This window comes from Cyprinodon variegatus, unplaced genomic scaffold, assembly GCF_000732505.1.
Source record: "Cyprinodon variegatus isolate N-32 unplaced genomic scaffold, C_variegatus-1.0 Scaffold358, whole genome shotgun sequence".
NCBI classification, from domain to species: domain Eukaryota; kingdom Metazoa; phylum Chordata; class Actinopteri; order Cyprinodontiformes; family Cyprinodontidae; genus Cyprinodon; species Cyprinodon variegatus.
The window spans coordinates 688,774-708,463 of NW_015150811.1; the positions used below are offsets into that span (position 1 = coordinate 688,774).

Here is a 19,690-nt window from a genome sequence, read left to right on the forward strand (position 1 = left end):
GGAGTGAAAATAGGAATTAAAGCAAAGACTGTATTTGGGAATTATCTATTTGTCTATTTTCAACTTAAAGCTAAAATGTGTAATAATTACAGGGTTTTACTGACAGAAGTATATCATTAGTATATTGTTTTTAGATTTTATTTTATTAAGTCTCATTCTTTACGTTTGCTTTGCCTTAAAAATTCCTATTTGTAATTACACAGGAGTGGGTTTCACATTTAGCTGACAAACTATTGACTGTAGACATCACCATTAAGCTCAAATGTAACTGCAGCAACAGTAACTTTAGTGCATGGGTCTTCAACGTTTTCAAAGCCAAGGACCCCCAAACTGATTGCGAGATGGAGCGGAGACCCCCTAATTATATATATTGTATGAAATTGTGTTATATCAAACTGCTCCTATAGTCCCTCTATTACATATAGAGTAATGTAACGAAAGTAATTTCTCCCTGGGATTATTAAAGTATTTCTGATTCCTGGTTGATGGGACAGGTGTTGTGAATGAAACGGTGCCCAGCTTGAAAGAGCTCCTCTGTGTCGCTGAATGTGTGCATTGATGACTGAAACACATCTTCTGCCTCCATTTATCTGTTTACTACAGTGTGTTGAATTCATGTTAATGTGTATTTAAAGACATTCTAATTAGTGCAAAAAAATGCAAGAAGGAAAAAAAAAAAAGTAATCAACCAAGACTTTCACGACCCCCATGCAGTACCTCTGTGGATCCCCTAGGGGTCGCGGACCCCCTGTTGAAGACCTCTGCTTTAGTGCATTTAGCTCTGAGAGCTGTAAATAAAACATTTTAGGGTTGTTTATATCACATAAACCACATAGGTATACCCCAAAATAAATATCCAAATAAATATCTAGGCTACTTCTCTCATGTTTCAAATATTGCCTCCTTGGTTCCACTCATACCGCTAGCACCTCTCCTGATTTATGCGCGGTTTGTAGGGATTTTTCATGAGATTTGTGTCGCTGCAGTCTGACACTAAAAATCACATACTGTAGCTTTAGCATTTAATAGTCAGGAAATTGTTGCATTGTTGGCTCCGATTAAACTTAGACCGGATCTACAAAATGAGATCAGAACCAGTTCAGCCAAACAACAGACAAAGCTGTAAACTTTTTCAATCTCTATCAGAACATTATGATCTGAAGACAGTTTAAAAAGTCAACTCCATCTTGATCTAACCTTGGCTCCTAAAATGCATACCTAATAATTGCTCAGACAGAAAAAACTAGACCATACTGTACTACAGTTCTGGGTAAAGATGAACTGGAATCCACTAAAATCTGTTCTAACTTTACAAAAAAAATTATGATCCACAGTGTAAAGCAGAGAGTCTGATCAGTGCATCTCTATAGAAAAAAAGCATTTTTTCTCCCCATCATTGACTCGGCTTTTTTTCCTGCACAGTTGTGACCCCAGTTAACCTCCACCAGCTTCCCAAACTTCAATACTCAATAGCACCTGTCAGTCAGTGACGACAGCGACACGGACCTCCTGAGGGGTGTCTGCCTGTGTGCACCATGTGAAGGAAATGAGACAGATGTCTGTTGAGTGAATAGACCAGAGTGTTTCAGACCAGGATGGACATTTGGAGCAACTAATCATATTCTACCTACACACACATCCTCAGAGCTCATAGCAAGGCTAAGTAAAATGAATCTTTTTGTGTTTGAATTAAAGTGAAGTGTAAGTATACCTTTCCCTCCCACTCCTGCAGCATTGTGCTCACTTCTCCCTCTTTGGCATAGGCCCGCGCCGTGTGTCCCAGGCCATTGGTTTGCAGCGGGTTGGCACCTGTATGCGTTTCAACACACATACATACATTCAGAGTTGATACATAATGATGGTGAAATCAATAACAGGGTCGTTTTATGAAGTGATTTCGCAGTCATGAGTAGTTTTCATCATATCAAAATAATGCAGACACACCACAGCAGGATGCTAAAATGGTCAATGGAAAGAACGAGGAGTGGTGAGAGGTCAAACTAGTTTAATGATTACCGAGGCTTTCTGTGGTGAAACAGAGAGCTCAATAAAGCCTCTGTATGGGGTTTCATATCTGCAACACGTGCCAATATTGCTCCCTATGACCCCCTCTGCCAACACTATGACCAACACACTGGACTGTTGACAGCAGGATGTTAAACCTCAGCAAGAGGTTAAAGAAAGGGAAATAGCAGTTAGACTATGAATGCTGACTAAGCATAATGTCACAGCATGTGCATGTATGGTGGTGTTGGATGGAGATGAGTCAGGGGGTTCAAGACTCTCATCTACCAAGAAACCCCTCAACATTTTCATATTGTGACCTGTTACAGAACTTTATCAGAACTGGAAGTTTGTGGCTTTAACGTTTAAAATAAGAATTTTAAACATTTGGGCACTGAAATTTCCCATTAAAAAGTTTAGCATGTATTTGTGTTCAGCCTCCTCTAAGTTCACACCTTTAAAAGCAGCTTTTATTGGTATTACAAGTAATACATTTGAAAAATGCTGAGATTAGCTTCCCTTTTAAGACTAAAGGGGTTCTTTAAGCAGGAATTCACTAAGCATGCATTTCAGAATTAAAACCAGTTTTTATTGGTCTGTTCTCATTTGCGGTGTTCCCCTTGGTTGGGAAGTATCTGTAAACACCACATTATGCACAATATCTAAGGCAAATATATCCTCAATTCTCTGTGTGTCCACAGGACTGAGAACAAAGGGAATGGCTGCAAATGCAAAAGGTCACAAAGTGATGAAAGCACAGACTAGAAAGAGCGAAGGAGAAAATATGCATACATATCAGCTGACATCGTCATCATTTCAGCATTTACTGACAATCTTAATTTTTGCCACAGACTCTTGAATTAAATTAGTCTAAAACACATATGATGTAATTTAAATCCATCCGTCTTTAGGTAAACAAAGCTCCACAGTCTTAAAGGTTTCAATTTTGCATTTATTTCCAGTCATTTATTCAACTCTACTAATAAACTTTCTATCTGACCTGCCTGGTGTGTTCTCCTTGGCCTTAATGATGCTGGTTGGTTCTATAATGTTCTCCAACTAACCATAGTAAGCTTTCACAGAAAAACAAGATTGATACGGAGATCAAATCAAATAAAGGAGAAATCTGTCACTTCTTAGGGTCATTAGTTACATGCAATACTTTTCTTCTAGTTAAATCCTTCTTTGTGTTGGTCCATCATATACAATCACAATAAAGTACAGTTAGGTTTGTTTAAGTAATGCAAAAGTTTAGGGGAATGAATACTATGCAAGGCAGTGTGTATGCACATATGAATAAGGTTTGATCCGTTTCAGCTTAACAAGCTGATGAGCATGGACCAGTGTACTTTAAGATGATGACATTTTACAGGCACTAAATGCATTTGATGCAAAACTGAGCTTTGTTTATATTCCTTTATTTATGTACTAACAGAAACCATAAACTGCATTTATCAATACATGTAAACCTGGTCAGTATTTATGGTGTAAAAGAGGACTCTTAACTTCAACGTTTTAATATCTCTAAAAATCAGACAAGAGTAAATTAACCTTACAACATCTAAAACTTTGACACAAGAACTGAGATATCGGTGATACCCGGGTGCGTCTGAACGATTGTGGAAAATTATCATACCCATCCACCAAAGTTATTCCTTAGCACAGACGGGATGTAATCAATGCAGGTAACGGCTGATCTTATTACTCTGAGCCAGGACTACAGAGACTAATAATCATTGGGCCGATTATTGATAAATCCTTAAATTTCACGACTCACTCCCGAAGCTATCGATCCTGACAACAATACACCGCTAACAGTCCCCCAAACAACAAAAACATGAAAGAAGAAAGCAATAAAGTACCCCACACACCACACACACACACTCGACATAATAAATAGCATCATTTAGGGCTTTAATATCAGGCCAACCCTCTGGGCCATAGTACTTTATAACAGGATCAACACCAACACGCACACATACACACCCACAGCCCAGCTGAACATTGCCTCCTTCTCACCGTCACTCACACACACATCCCTTCATTAGGAGTGCTTTAGTTATGCCTATTAGGATGCCCTCCTCTTTCCCATTTCCTCCTCCCTCTCTTTCTCTGCAGCTGGTGGGAGAGAGCCCCTGCTGTTCTTTGTGCATATGTGCTGCCCCTTGTGTCTGTTTCTGTGCAGATCTTCTGGCCTCCTACCACCTACGGAGCTGACCATTACTCAGCTCCCCTGGCCGGAGGCCTGATTTTGAACCGGGGGAGAAGATGGAGAGCTGCCGCAGGTAGGGTGGGGCGACTGCGGGACGCGGTGAAGCCTGAGGGTCGGCCTGGAGACTGTGATGGATGAAGATGTGAGCAGAGGTCCAGCTTAGGCCAAAAGAGCAAACGTGTAGCAGGAAGAGTAAGGTGGGTGCACTCAAACACAGGGGAAATAAGAAGCTAAAGGAAAGAACGACACTAACACACAGCGTTTCAAGAGGAAGACAAATAAGAGAAGCTAATGACACTTCCACCCAAAGCAGTCGCCAACAACTTTTTTTATGGCATGGTGCAAAACTAAGAAGGTAGAGAGGTAAATAACGGAAGTGGAAAAGATGAAAAGACCTCAGAAAGGGTGTAAGGTTTGTCAAAAATGATTAACACACATCAGAGGCTAATACCTCATAAAAGTCTCCAGTTTTGCATACATTTGCACAGGATGACAGCGACCGAGGCGATTGAAAGCGCTTTGACTGTAATTGGCCTCGATGGTGGCGCCAAGCCAGCGAAAAGGCCCCCGTCGGCCGGGCAACAACCAAATCTGTCATTAATCTGATTGTCTTAAAACAAATGTCTCTGCTTCGTGAAATTTCTTACCTTTTTAATTCAAAAAATGTTTCTGCGGGACATTTGATCTAGTTAGATGAAGTGATTTGTTTAAGCGTAGTCCTAGATGTGAGGTCGGGACGGGAGCACAGAGCTTTAGATGCACCATCAATCATAAACATAAGCCAGACATTAATACAGGCTTTTTATGTGGATTTTGGGTGTTTTGTCCAGAAAGGAATGTTATTTTATTAAAGATGCAATCAGCCTAAAAAGAAGCAACTGTGAGTCGTCTCCAAGCCGCACGACAGATATTAGAAAGAAATCACAGAATGTATGAATACATCAGTATGTTAATCAAATACAAGTGCAAGAGTACTGAATACATGGTATATATAATATTGCTTCATGTAAAAACACTTCCTGCAGTTGTCTAGATACCCCAAGGGCATGTTCTGAATGCCGGGTGGGTGGGAGGGAGGGGGGTGTCACAGTTCAACTAGGCCTAGCTTGTTTAAGAACAGCTCTGCTGGAAACTGAGCAAGATACGCTGCCCTCAGGGTGTGTGTGAGTGTGTGTGTGTGCGCTGGTGGAGCTGAGTCAACGACAGGTGTAATGGGGGCAGGGGAAGACGAACAAATAATGCACTTTAGATGAGTGATGTAAACCTTTTTATATCAACTATAACAACTGATACATATCTCCGTACATTACCCTTTTCCATGATTCACAGTCCATCTTTCCTTTCACATAAATAAGATCATTTTAAAAGTTTTTTTTTTTTTTTTAAGGGACAGGAATATTTCTAAACAGAAGGACAACTTAAAGAGATTTTGAATTAGCAAACCCAAAACAAATAGCTCAGAGGATCCCTTTATTTTGGCCTTTATTCCCAGGGAAGCAGAACATCTTCCATCAAATTTGCTATTCAATAATTTCTACATATATTTTTCCATACAGAGAAAAAGTTATGTTTACTGTACCGTTTGTCGTAGTAAATTGATATGTTCATGGCAAAAATGGAGCTTTAATTGACCAGCTTTACAAATAGTAATTGACTTTTTTTTTTTCCTTGCATTTTTAAGAAGCACACACTTTATTGTATTTTACTGGCTAGAATGCTGGTTCATAGTTATTAAATGGAAGAGAACATTTCCTTATGACGCGCATTTATAAACCGGCCGTCTGCATACATAGAACCTTCCTGTTGCAGCTGGGAGTCTTTTGAAGTTGTCTCTAGCAGCTCTGCTCATCTACAGGCTGATTTTTTTGCCTATTTGTTAGAGAGGATCAGTGAAAATCCATTTTCAAGACTTGCCAAAAAAAAAAAAGAAGAAAAAAAGTCCTGTTTTCAGGCTATGAAGAAAGATGTGTTCTTAATCCTAGCCATATCTACAGCATGATGCTACCAATGTCATGTCTTGTGAATAAAGTGAAAGAGATTGGTCGTTTATCAAGGGGTTGGGATTGTTGTGGCGGAAGGTTCACAAGCAGGTTTGATTGTGACCGGTTTCTTCTAAGCATCTTGCTAACCAGTTAGCAACTTATAGCTAGTACGTTCCCAAAGGGAAATTACATTGGGGCCAAGTAGCACTAAATTGGTTGACTTAGCAATGACACTGTCAAGGAAAGCTATGGTCAGCGGAAACATGCAAGAGGAGGAGAGTTTTGTGTCTGAGGTCGTGGATGAGTCTCCTCCGTCATACATTTTTTATTTAGAGGAGGAAAGCGGGGACGAAGATGTTGTGGAAGAGGACGCCAGGGCGGCAGAAGCTTGGTTTAGTGTAGAAGGCTTACAGCCGTACATGTTTGAGCCCTTGCCTCACAACGCTGCCAGTTCGGTTAGCCCTACGCCTGCCGAAGACACAGACGTCCATCTCCGTGAACACTGGGATGGCACTCAATGGTAAATGATTCTTATTTCTTATTTCAACCGTTGCGTATATTAGCTGCGACATATGAAAGACCGAAAAAATTTGATTGACAAATGACCTTTGATATATGATTTGCCGAATTTAGGTGTAAAAGCTGATGTATAACTAACTGGCCTGCATAAAATAACGAGAAAAAAAACAACAACTGATTTTTAGACAGGATTTTTTATAAATAGAAATTTTCTAAATTTTGGGACAATATGGTCTGATAAAGAGCACATTTATATATATATAAGCCAGAATGAGTTGACATTTAAATTTGATTTCCCTACGACTTTAAAAAAAGATTGCAAAGCTATAGAATGTGTCTGAATGTCTGCCCTAAAAACTATATAGGGCACTATATAGTGGTTACGCAATTTTAGATGACTGTCCGAACATCTAGTGGTTAAAAAAGTAGTGGACTCAAAATTTCCCACAATTCACCTTGAAAAGTAGTGATCATCAGTAGTTAGCAGATATATCCCAGTTTGCTTTGCGAGCTCTTCTCGCAAAGCATGATGGGATTTGTTGTAGCGTTGACAAATAAAGATGGCACAGGCACTGTGTGGGGATGCGGAGTTACGTGACCAACAGGGAGCGAAAAGTAGTGATCATCTGACAGAACGATTATTTGGGGCATTTTTACAAATAATCCTATTAAAAGCACTTCTGTCTGTGGGATTTTGATGTTTTTTTTTTTTTTTTTGCTCTCTCAGGGAAGGGATTAGAGATTAGGTGCAACGACGTACCAGCCTCCAGAAGCATGCGGACAGCCAGTGGGTCATCTGCCAATGTGGCGTAGTGAAGAGCAGTGCAGCCACGGAAACCAGCCCTGCTGCTGAGCCTGCTGCTGAATTCATCCTCTCTGGACACCAGAACTGTACAATAAAAAAACAGAAACAGGTACAGAGAAGAGAAAGGTGAAGAGAATGAATCTAAGGGAACTTTTTTTTAGACCAAACTCTGTTAAAAGTTAATCCTCTTTCCCAAATTTTAGCTCAACCATCTACCATCACAGCATAGTCCAGGATTCGTGTTCTGAAGTCTCTTGCTCTGTTCTTCTGTAATAATGGAGACGCTTTATCACCCTCTCCTTAGTTGTGTTTCATAAAAACACTCATCTTGTGCCCCTATTCTATCATCCATTTTTATTTTCTCTGTCTCTTTCCTCTCCTTCTGTGTCCATCAAACTCTTTCATCACCGGGACCCTCTTCCCTCCTCCTCCCTATAACTTGGCCACATCTATCTCCAGAGTTTCTCTCCGCTCCTCGTTTCATCTCCCACCCAGTCCCTTCAGCCCCTCCTTTCCTCCAGAACCCCTAAACATCCATATCTTCCTACTCCTCCATCTTTAACCTTCTTTCCATCCTTATTCTTTCAGTGCCTTCCTCTCTCTCTCCTTCCTAGCTTCATCAGTCTTTCCCATCCTCTCCGATACTCTCCTTCTGCAGTGTGTGCGTGAAACACAGGGTGGGATAATCATGGCTAACCCAATAAAGCGTCGCACAGACCCCCCTAGCCCATCCATCAGTGAGCGTCTGGGAAACGCTTCCCCACGCTGCGCCGGCCCCACGTGGACCAAAACCTGACAGCCATATAAATGTCTGCAATATACATATCCCGTATAAATATGTCTGCGAAACCCAAAGCAGACTGGGATGGTGGGGGGGAAACTGTCGGTGCTTATGTGTGTGCACCCTCATGAATGCATTTGTGTGAGTAACTGTGTAGCTCGGTACAAAAAAACAAATAAAAAATACATTAGTTGTCACTGAATATGTAAAAATAAATAATACAGAAGGAATCGAACATGTGCATAAATGTAAAATCGTATGCAAATGATTATGTCTCATAATATCTGCAGGTTAACATGTGTAATAAAACAAGGAAACAGACACCAGGGAGGCAGCTGTTAAGTTTCCCCACCTTCCAGAGAGTGGATGCCTTTCTCCCTAGAGGTGTCATAAACATTGTTGAAGTCATCTCCTGCATTCGGGTCGGCACCGGCTTCAAGAAGAACCTTCACCGCACTGGAAAAGAGCAGAACGACAGATTATTTCCTTCCTGCTTCCTAATTCCTGGATGCAGATGTTCTCTTTGGGGCTCAGGGCACAGAGGTAGTATTCCACACAGCAAGAGTCCTCCGTCCTTCAAAGAAATATAGTTGGTTTAATGTAACATCAGCATGTTAACAACTAGAGGCTCATGGACATTTGCTTTGTGACTTTTTCAGGGAGTCCCTTTCTTTAAACCGTCCAGATAAAGTTAGCTAAAGCTACAGACTTTTTTTAGCCCACATGTCCAATTTTTACCTGAGAGACATTATAAGTCAGTTTGCCCCCTTCTAATCAACTCCACTAACCTTTATATCTCGTTCAAAGATCAGCAGACATCATATTGGACCGTTTTCCAGTCATATTTGGAAGGTAAAGATGTATTTTCCTTCCTCTTTTTTAACTTCTCTCCAAACACATCATGTTTGGATACAACCGTTAATCTATATTGGCTTATTTAAAATCAATCACATCAGAGCAGATTTTGCATTTTCTAATGAAAAAACAGACCGTCATTCCATTAAAAATGAACGGTTTGTGTGTGTGTGCGCATATTTTTTCAGCTTTAGGGATAATATCCTTTTTAAAGTAAATACGTTATTATGCGTATTATATAGGGTATTTGGTGTTGGTCCTTAAGGTCTCTGAATAGGGTGTCTAATATTGGTTGGGCTGAAAATGGCATATTTGCTGTTCTATGAGCCCTAATGCAAGCCTGGTTAAAAGCCCTAGAATGAAACAAAAGGTTTTCTTCCTTTTATGGTATGATCATGAATATTTTGATGAGCTGTGCGCTGATTGATTGGTTTTATAACGAGCGAAGTTGCTGAGCAAAGACACATCATAGCAACAAGCACTCACTCACTCACTGAAACATTTAATTGTCGGTCGACTGCAGTGCAACAAAACCGAGCCGTGAGCTCCGGCGCTGGTTGAGACTGGAGACGGAGCGACCGAACCCGACCTACCCGGTGACGGTAGTCCGGACAAAGGCGGCCCCGGTAAGGCAGGCGAGGGGAAGCATACCATCACTGGGTCAGGTTCGGTCGCTCCGTCCCCGGCCGCCTGGGTTCCATGCCTGTAGAGTCTTAGGATCCTTGGGAAGACTGTGAAAATGTTCCCATTTCTCCCTGGAACACTGCTTTTACCCCCGTGTTTCTGGCTAATTTTCAATAGAGAAACTGCCTGCTTTGTAATTCTTGTAGAAGTAAACCCAACAACCAGTGAGCTGGTCTGTATGTCAATTTTGGTGCGTGATAAAAGTACAGGCCAGAAGCAAATAAGGCAACATCCCCGAGTTGACGTCAATTCAGTGCTTTCTTTGAATTCGCTTGTTTTTAAGTCAAATTTTCTAATTGTAAGATTTGCAGAGAAAGAGGTGTCGATTGGGTTTGAACTTCTCTGTACGTCAGTTTCGCCGACTGAACTATCATTATTCATCTATGACAATGTAAACTCGGTTTTGCATTCTATGACCCCTTTAAAAATAATTGTATAATTAGCATGATACTATTGTATTTATGTTTCAGGTTATTATAACCAGCTCTCTACACCTGGACCTAACCGTAAGAAATGAAATTATACATTCATCAACATAAAAAAAAAAAAAAAATAGTAGATCAAAAAATATTTTGTATTATTGCTTTCACTCTTTCAGGTCTTTTAAATATCTCAACTCAACCAGCAGCTAAATAATGATGCTTACAGACACTAAATGTGAGATTCTAACAGAGTGAATCATATTTAACAGAATCTAAATCAGCGCTTTAATCAACGGGTCAGTGATTGACCTGATCTAAACACAGTTTTCTGACATTATTCAGCTACCCACCGTCTTCAAACACAGTAGTAGCTGCTTTCTACATTCGTAGTTCCAAACACATTCTTATGCAATAAGCTGAGGCATATTCTTTGAACAGATGGTTGCCTGAACTCATCTGAGACATCTTCTATTCCATATATTGGGTTTCTACCAATATGCTTTACCTTTTTATTGCTTTCTAAAGTCTTAAGGACAGAGACATGCAGATGCACAAACAAATGCATCAGCTGACCATCACATTTGCAACTGATTCCCTTCCATCCATTCTGTCTCCTAATAGCGGTCTCACTCCAATGGCTTCTTCCCTCTCTTTTCCTTTTCAATTCACATTTGTATGTCTTTTAACACGTACATATGTGCAGAGTGAGGGGCCAAGGGTCGGGCCCGTTTCCGGCACTAATGGGGGGGCCTGTGTGATGAGGTGGGTATATGTATGTAGCCCTTCACTGGAGCGTACCGCCTTTTAGAGCAAACACAACAACCTCGGCAACACCACTGACTGTGACCTAGCGGAAATTTCAGGTACCATCTCTCCGTCTGTTCTCACTTTTGTTCACTACCGTGAACATGGGTGTTGGCTTTGACCCTGAGACACATCAACACACAAAAACAAAAAACTATTTTCTGAATGTGCGCCGGTGGTGTTGACAGGATGAGGGAGATGGTAGCTAAAAGCATGAGCTCTACATTTATGGTGCTGAAACTAGGAAACTGTTATGCTGAAGCTTCCAACTCTTCGCCGAAATTTATTCCAGAAACAAGCAAAAAGGAAGGAAAGGTTGTAAAAAAGGAATAATGGAGGAATAAAAGGTTTTTCCAAACTTATCCGTTTTTTTTATAGTTAAATCTACACCTTCCCAAACAGAGTATCAACCATTAAAGTCGTAGGGAAATCATATTTAAATGTCAAATCATTCCGGCTTAAACATTTTTAAAAATGTACTCTCCATCAGACCATATTGTCTAAAAATTTAGAAAATTTTTATTTGAAAAAAAAAAACCCTGTCTTAAAATCTGCGCTGTTTTTTTCGTTATCTTATCCAGGCCAGTTAGTTATACGTCAGCCTGAACACCTAAATTCGGCCAGTCATATATCACCGGTCATCTGTCAATCACATTTTTTTCGGTCATAGCATCTTGATTCATATGTCGCAGCTAATATACACAACGGTTGAAATAAGAATTATTTACTTTACCATTGAGTTCCATCCCAGTGTTCACGGGGATGGACGTCTGTGTCTTCGGCAGGCGTAGAGCTAACAGAACTGGCGGCATTGCGAGGCAAGGGCTCAAACATGTACGGCTGTAAGCCTTCTACACCCAACCAATTTTCTGCCACCCTGGCGTTCTCTTCCACAACAACTTCGTCCCCACTTTCCTCCTCTAAAAAAAAAATTTACAACGGAGGAGACTCATCCATGACCTCCGACAAAAAACTCTCCTCCTCTTGCATGGTACTGCTGTACTTGACAGCATTGTTGCTAAGTGCTACTTGGTTCCAATGTAATTTCCCATTGGGAATCTACTAGCACTAAGTTGCTAACTGGTTAGCAAGATGCTTCCGAGAAACCTGCCACAATCAAACTAGCTTGCGAACCTTCCGCCACAACAATCCCGCCCCCTTGATAATCGACCAATCACATTCACTTTATTCACTCGTGTAAAGTCGCGCAACACTCGGAATTCGGAAATGCAACAGTTGGAACAGCCGCTTCCCTACAACTTTAATAAGAAATAAAGCCCCTGAAATATTTGCAGCTCTGACCTTAAGGGCCTTAAATTAGGAAAATAGTGCAAATTTTATTTAGATCCTATAAAGATTTAAAAAAAAAAATAGAAAAGAAATAATAGGAGAGGGCCCTGAAGCCTATATGTGCAGCTCTTGAACTTACCTGACATACCACAAGGTGAATACATTGAAACATATTATTTTAAATTAATCATAAGAAGGTTCCAGGTCCAAACTTTAGTAATAGTTGTGAAGTCAAGTCTGTTTTTTACTTTTATTGTTTGTTTGAAATAAGGTGTTATGAAATGAAATTATGATAGAATATAGGTTATAATGGCTGAAGAAACACAAGGAATCAGGTTAGGGACTTTCCTAAATTTCTGATTTTCCTTAAATAAAGTAGCTACTTTTTGTTATTTGTACTGCAGTGTAAAAACTACAGATCATGCAGACAGATGTGGATGTGAACATTTGGACAGATCTGTGTGTCTGCCATGGTTAAAGACCTATATAAGGACTAGCAAGAGTCTCCTTTTGTTACTGTATCAATGTTGCTTGGGGTGGGGTAAGGTGGGGAAGGGGGGCATGACCCACAGGCGGTGACTCTCGCACCCTTGCAAGCACTTCTACAAACACGGCAAAGACGACTTTTTGGCCACACAATCTCAAACCAAGTTTGGTCACACGAGGGTGGGCAGGACTGTGTGAAGAGAGGAGCGAGTCTGAAAAGGTTTAATGATATAAGAAAGGTAAACAACCGGGGAGGATAAAGAGAGCAAAACTCCAGAGAAGGATGAGAAGGAGGGCATGAAAGGAGGAAAACAATGCTAAAAAGAAGAAAAGGGAAGGAGATTTAATTAAGCAGGACAGTGGTAAAACTAATGAGCTTTTAAAAGCAGTTTATAGTTTTACTAATCAACTGATGAGCAAGTGTCCAAGTTTATTAGGACAATCAGCAGAGGAGTAACAGCAGTGGTTTGAAGCCAAACTAAAGATATAGAGCCATTAATGAGGTTGAACTCATTTTTTAAAGGATATTCTTTTACAATTAATCAAAACGGTATTGGAAAGAATCAGTCTTTTGTTAGAAATTTACATTTATTAGACATTTTAGATTTTAAAGATCTTTGAAGTCCAAGAAAAACAGGTCTGTAAACTAAAACGTTTGCCTGATCATTTGGTATGCAAAGACACTTTTGTGCATTTGTGTTATCTTTTCTCTGTGGGAAAGAAACAAGAGGAGAGTAACTGGCATGTTGCAATAGTATTTGTCGCTGTGCATCATGATGATCAGTTACTACTCCAACAATGTAAGCGTGCCTGCCTACATCAAACACCAACAAAACAATTCATGCGTGCAGGGGGTCAGACTAATAGATGTGCCTCAGAGGAACCAAAGGAGTGAGCCGTGATTGAGATTTCAAGATGATTAGAATAATTAGAGACGTGACTTAGATTTGTGCCCTAAAGACTACAGATCTGACTTGGACTCCTGCTCTGAGACTCCAGTTTTTATTACAATGTAATAAAGAGTGAAAGGAGGCCGTATGTGAGCTGCAGACTGCAGCTGTTCTTCTGTTTCTTAGCTAAGGATGTTGGTGAAAAACGGCAGGGAAGAGAGACACCTGAAGGTGTTTCAACTAATAAACATGACTTACCTCCAGCACATCTAACGTTAGGCTAGCTGCACATTCTGGCAGAAAATATAAAAATAAAATCGTCTTCCATTTACATTTTAACACTTGTTTATTTACTTACTATACAGTATCTCTTGCATTATGTTCAGTATTAATAGTTAAGAACTAAATTATAAATGAATGTGAAAGAAAAAATGGTTTCCCTAATATTAAATTCTCTCTTTTTTATGTGAGAGCAAAGTGTTAACTTATAAGCTAAAAAAAAAAAAAAAAAACTTTGCCAACAGATATCCCTTTCTATTATTTTGTATAAGGATAAAGACATTTTTAGCCTTTTTCAAATGTGGAAAAATTACATTTGAGTGATTGTGAAAATAATATAAATCAGGCTCAAGCAGATTTTAAATGGTAATAAAAGGTTAGATGATTAAAATATTAGTAAGATTAATTTCCTAAACACTGAGATTATTAAAAGTCTTGTCATGATTTAGGTCAAAGGACAAATGGTACAGTTTTAGTAGAATTCTAACTTTTATTATTCTGTTTAATTAAACATTTATTTATACAGGCAGCCTCACATAACTAAAATATGTTTTCATTTAAAAAATAGACTTAATAACCTAGAGTGATGCAGAGATGGATTAAATGTCATCAATTCAATGGTAAAATATAATGATTTTTATGTAATTAGAAATAAAATATTATAAGTTCAGTCTTCAGTTAAAATTTCCTTTCAATAATTTTATAATTTTTCAATAGAACTTATTTTAAACAGTCATGATAAAGCTGTTTTATGATTTGTGTTGCCTTTATGCTTTTTCTTCTCTCTTACAGCACTTTGAATCATTATGCTCCTGGAATTTTTTAAACCATTAAACTTGCCTTGATCTGGACTTAGGATAAGAATTTGAAACTGGACTGACACAGAAAATGACTCGGACTTAAAAGCCAAGGAAAGCTTTGATAAAAAGTGTTGGAATTTAATTTTCACTCTGAAGAAACTGAGCAAACTGAGCCAAACATAAACACAGATGAATAACATACAGAGACACACTTATTAGCCGTCCATTGCTGTCACACATGCAGTGTGACACACATTGCCCACCCATATCAGTATGTGTTTACATTATTGCTGATTAACACGTCTGTTAAATCATCTACAACCAATATAATAGATTATAATCTGGTTGAGTTGTTTCTGTAAACTGCCTTGAGATGATGTATTACGAATTGGCGCAATATAAATAAACTGAATTGAATGGAAACTGAATTAAAACCAACCCTAAATGTCAGTGCTAACAAACTAATAAAACCTAGACTAGACTAGAAACTTTTCTATGAGCTACAGAGGTTAGCATAACGCTCTTCAGTAGCCTCTATCATCTTCCTACCAGCAGGTGAGAGGCACGGAGAGGCTGGTGTTAGTTTGTCATCCAGCCCTGGAGGAACCCAGGAAACAAAGACTTCCGCCTCCCTTGTTCGATAAAAAGACACCTGAGCTGAACTGACCATCCATGTCTGACACCACCTGGACCAGACGCCCGACCTCACTTGACCCCAACCTCACCTAATTCACACCTGGGGTCAGAGAGAAGGCAGACTAAAAAGGTTTCTACTCACTGTATTACTAAAATTAGCTGATCAATAATATTCTTGTGACATTAAAACCATCTTTAAATAGTATTACTATGAGCTATTAAAAATAAAGTAATCGTAGATACATTTGGAGAGATATTCCATATATGGAGGCTGATTATATCATAGCAGCTAATCCTTTAATCCCTCTCTATCCTCCCAAACCCACTCATTCCCCTAGTGCTCTGCTTTGGGTCGTTTCTATCCCACTCCCACCCATCCAGTCGTCCAGTGGGCTGGGATGGTCAACAGGCGTTACACTTGGATAAGCCCTCATTGTGCACGTGAATGCAGCTAGGGAGGGATGAAGGGAGAAAAAGAGAAATGGAGATGTGCATTGTGTGTTAAAGAGTGCAAACAGAAGTCCTCCCCGATTTAACCCTACATCAAAGTTAAGCAAATGCCCACACACACCCCCCAAATCCAACCTTAACTCCACCATGACTTCCTCCCAGAGCCACGCCTAAACGTCTGGATGGAAGGCTGCGTTTTAGATTCAACACGCACCGAGATTTTAATCATCCTTTAAAACCTGCACATCTTTATTTACAAATCCCACTTCTGGACCAAGAAAAAAAAAAACAAAAGACAAATATTGCAAGAAAAGTACGGAGTAACTCAAGAATGAGATCCAAACTGACATTCTCGCTACAGGCTAGACCTTGTTCATGACTAATGTTCCCACTGTTTTCACTTAACAGCTGCAAATAAAGTTGTGTGCGGCTGAGTAATAGGCAGTTGGCCTGTAAGATATTTGGTATAACCTCCCCTTGTTTCCTTGCTCATGTGTGGATGTTGTGTGAGCGCACACAAAGTGTGTGTTTGGGAGCTGGATATGAGTGATGCGTAAGGACCAATGTTCTGTCTTCCCTGCAGCAGTGACGGCACACTGGGGGGTTGGAGGACTGGATTAAACACAGAGGAGTGTCTGTCTTGCTGAGTTATAGCACTCATAACACAAACACACACACTTCAGTGGCACACAGACAGCGGGTGGAGGGACACAAACAATCAAACGTATATCCAAAAACATTAGACAAACCGAGAGACACGTCATTAAACAAAAAGTGACAATCAATCAACACGTTAATCCAGAGACGATCAGCAAGAACTCGGCTTCCAGCACCATTTGCTCCAGGAGAGTCTATCCTTTTCCCCCCTAAAATAAAGAATCTGATTGGGTTGATAAGTGGAGGACGGATGAATGGGTAAAAATGATAGATTTAAAAATGGATGGAGAGATGGCCACCTGGCAGAACAAACGGGCAGATAACAGACTAACTAGCTGGACAAAGCAGACTGGCGAACGAGCAGAAAGCCAATGAATGTTCAGTATTGTCCCTTTGGAGCCATTTTCATATTTAGATTTCACACAATACTTCTCTCTCATGGAAACGCTTTAACCAGTAATGTGGCCTCAGAGTCCTGATGGAGCAAAGAAAGAAAGAAAGCCTGGGTTAAATTGGATTTGGCCCGGTCTTAACCTCAGCCCCTCTCTGTGTTATGTGTCTTCTGTGGGCCAGGAGGCTAATTGAATTATTAGGGGAGCGGGATGGGGTGGGGTACGGGTAAATGCCGTCTGTCAGTCTGGAAGTTGCACTTTGTCACTTTCTGAAGATGTAACAGTAAGAACTGTGGCAGGAACACGGGTGACATATGTTCGCTCTCTTAACCGGTGCCGGCAGCTGTCCGACACAAAAACCCCTACATCACTCTAACATGCGCAAACAAGAGGGCAGTGGGGTCGGGAGCTTTAGGACGCACGACTGGTTTGGGAAGTTAAGGAGGGCAGAAACGGTCTCAGACCTGTGCTGTCTGTTCATCGCAGCCACCATGAGAGCCGTCCACCCCAGGCGGTGGCGCTGGTTTGGATCCACGCCTTCTTTTATTAGCCTGAGGGGAAGAAACAGAAGGAAACAGATTTGTTAAGCTTTCATACAGTTGGAGATTGTAGACGGCAGCAGACACAGAAAATAAAACCAACTCCACACTATGAAAAAAGGCCTATTCTTGACTAGTTAATACAGCTATAACTAAGCCAGGTGTGTTTGAGGTGGGGGGATTGTGCCTCAGGGTACACCATCAGGTAATGAAGGCCACTGTCCTGTTAGTGTCTGTGAAAGGAATCCTCCTTCCACCTCTGGTGCCGATCAGACAGGCAGTGTCGGTGTTTACAGTCAACACTGTGGCCCCTATGTGCTCTGCTCTCAGCTCCGATTCACTCCGGCTCCGTTTTCCCTGCCTGCTCTGCATCAGGTAGCAGGGCGAGTGAATCGGATCCAATGGTCCGACGCTGCAGCTGCAGGTTGGCCTTATAGAGCAAACCAGCTGTTTGGGATCAGATGAAGTGCACCGCGCCTTAAAGCTAAAGACAGGAAAACGATCTAGAAAAATATTTTTTTTTCCCTGAATGCCCAATTAGATCAACTTTTTAAAGCCAAATCTATTTTACATCATTACTGTTTTTCCATATTTCACCAATATATTGTGATCAAATTGAATTTTCCACAACGGATGGATGGATGGATGGATGGACAGTCAATGGGGCTAAAAGAGAATAACGCTTAGAGAACCAATCATGTTTCATGCTGTTTTTATTTTCTAAATAAAGATTAATCAAGATTGATAAAATTGTTCAATTAAATCTTATATTTTCCCACACCTAATATAAAATTGTTTAACCAGGTTAGACTCCTCTGGAGGATTCATGCTGTCCATGTCATACCAGAACACCAAGAGTAAACAAAAATAAAAAAAAGTCAACAAATACACTGTTTTGAGATTTTTTTTTTGTATCTCAGCACAGATTTTAATTAAAACATATATATTTTTTAGTATAATTACAGAACCACGCCCTAAGGGTGCTGGGTTCTGTAGAGCGGGCGTTTACAAAGAGCCTCTCAGCAGACCCACCCAGACGCTTCTGATAACTCAACCCAAGCACTTAACACATCTGTGACCTGTTGGTCTGCTGACTCCCTGCACTCTCGCCTACACCATCTGCCACATGTGGAAAGGTAACACTAGCCTGAAAGTAGAGCCGCACATCTGCACCCACATCTGCACACAACAAGATATGGGAATTTAGAAACCAACGTCCTGAGCACACGGTCAGCAAACAGTCTCCTGATGTAAACATTGTCCGTTATTCAGTAAATAACATTAACTCAGACTCAGTTGTACTGAAAAATGTGAAATAGTTCCTATTTTTAGATATTTGATCAATAAATATGTATTTGAAGGCAATTTTCTGCAATAAAACCCCTCACCACAAGAGATCCAACTCAGATCTACAAAAACGTTCCCATAATGATCACTGACTTTAAAAAGTTGCCCTCTACAACACATCCCTTCTCACAGATGTAAGGAGAAGATCTCCTGAAGTTCGAGATCAATCCTCCCTACAGAGAACAGATGGTCCTATTCTGCCACCTGGTGGTTTATGATGCATCTGCAGCTACAGGGCAGAGGAACAGTACTTCATAACAGATAACCCAGACTGTTCCTGTGAACTGCCTTTTTTGTTCATCAGCTGGATTAAACTCTCAGATCTCCAAGATTGTTGACAAAACAATGAGATAAATTGTTAAAAACAAGCAAACAAACTTTATAGAGGTGTATGAAAAGCAAATAAAGCACTAGTTACATAGTAAATACAAAATAAACCTGCTTAACCTCCTTATCAAGAGTAATAGAAGAAAGAAATATTTTTAAATAAAGTTTGTGTATGTTAAAAAAAAGCTAAACAAATATCACAATTACCTAAGTTACCTACAACCAAGAAGTGTCATAAATAATGACTTGTCATTATTATAAGCTTTACAAATTCATAGTCTATAATTCTTTTGTAGCAGAATAATCAGTAGACAGTAGTTTTAACGCTCTCTAGTATGATCTTAAAACAATATTTCCCCCAATAAACATTTTTCAACATTTAAGCTGTAAAAATATTTAGGAAACAAAACAATCATTTAGCAATCCCCCAGTATTTCATAGGGTTTTTTTTGTTTTATTTATTTCTTATTTTTTTGCAACCACTACCTGAAATAAGGCAAATAACTTGCTATAGTGAATGATAAACCAT

The 19,690-nt window shown here is 40.0% G+C and overlaps 1 protein-coding gene across 1 annotated transcript in view; it reads right to left on the reverse strand.

Moving 5' to 3' along the window:
- Nucleotides 1-19,690, reverse strand: part of clpb (ClpB homolog, mitochondrial AAA ATPase chaperonin) — a 38,604-nt gene that overhangs the window by 18,011 nt on the left and 903 nt on the right. Inside the window, exons 3-6 of the mRNA XM_015386157.1 lie at nt 17,413-17,499; nt 8,656-8,759; nt 7,478-7,606; nt 1,712-1,809 (exon numbers count right to left, since the gene is read on the reverse strand). Coding sequence (XP_015241643.1) covers nt 1,712-1,809; nt 7,478-7,606; nt 8,656-8,759; nt 17,413-17,499 — 418 coding nt within the window. The remainder of the gene's footprint in view (nt 1-1,711; nt 1,810-7,477; nt 7,607-8,655; nt 8,760-17,412; nt 17,500-19,690) is intronic.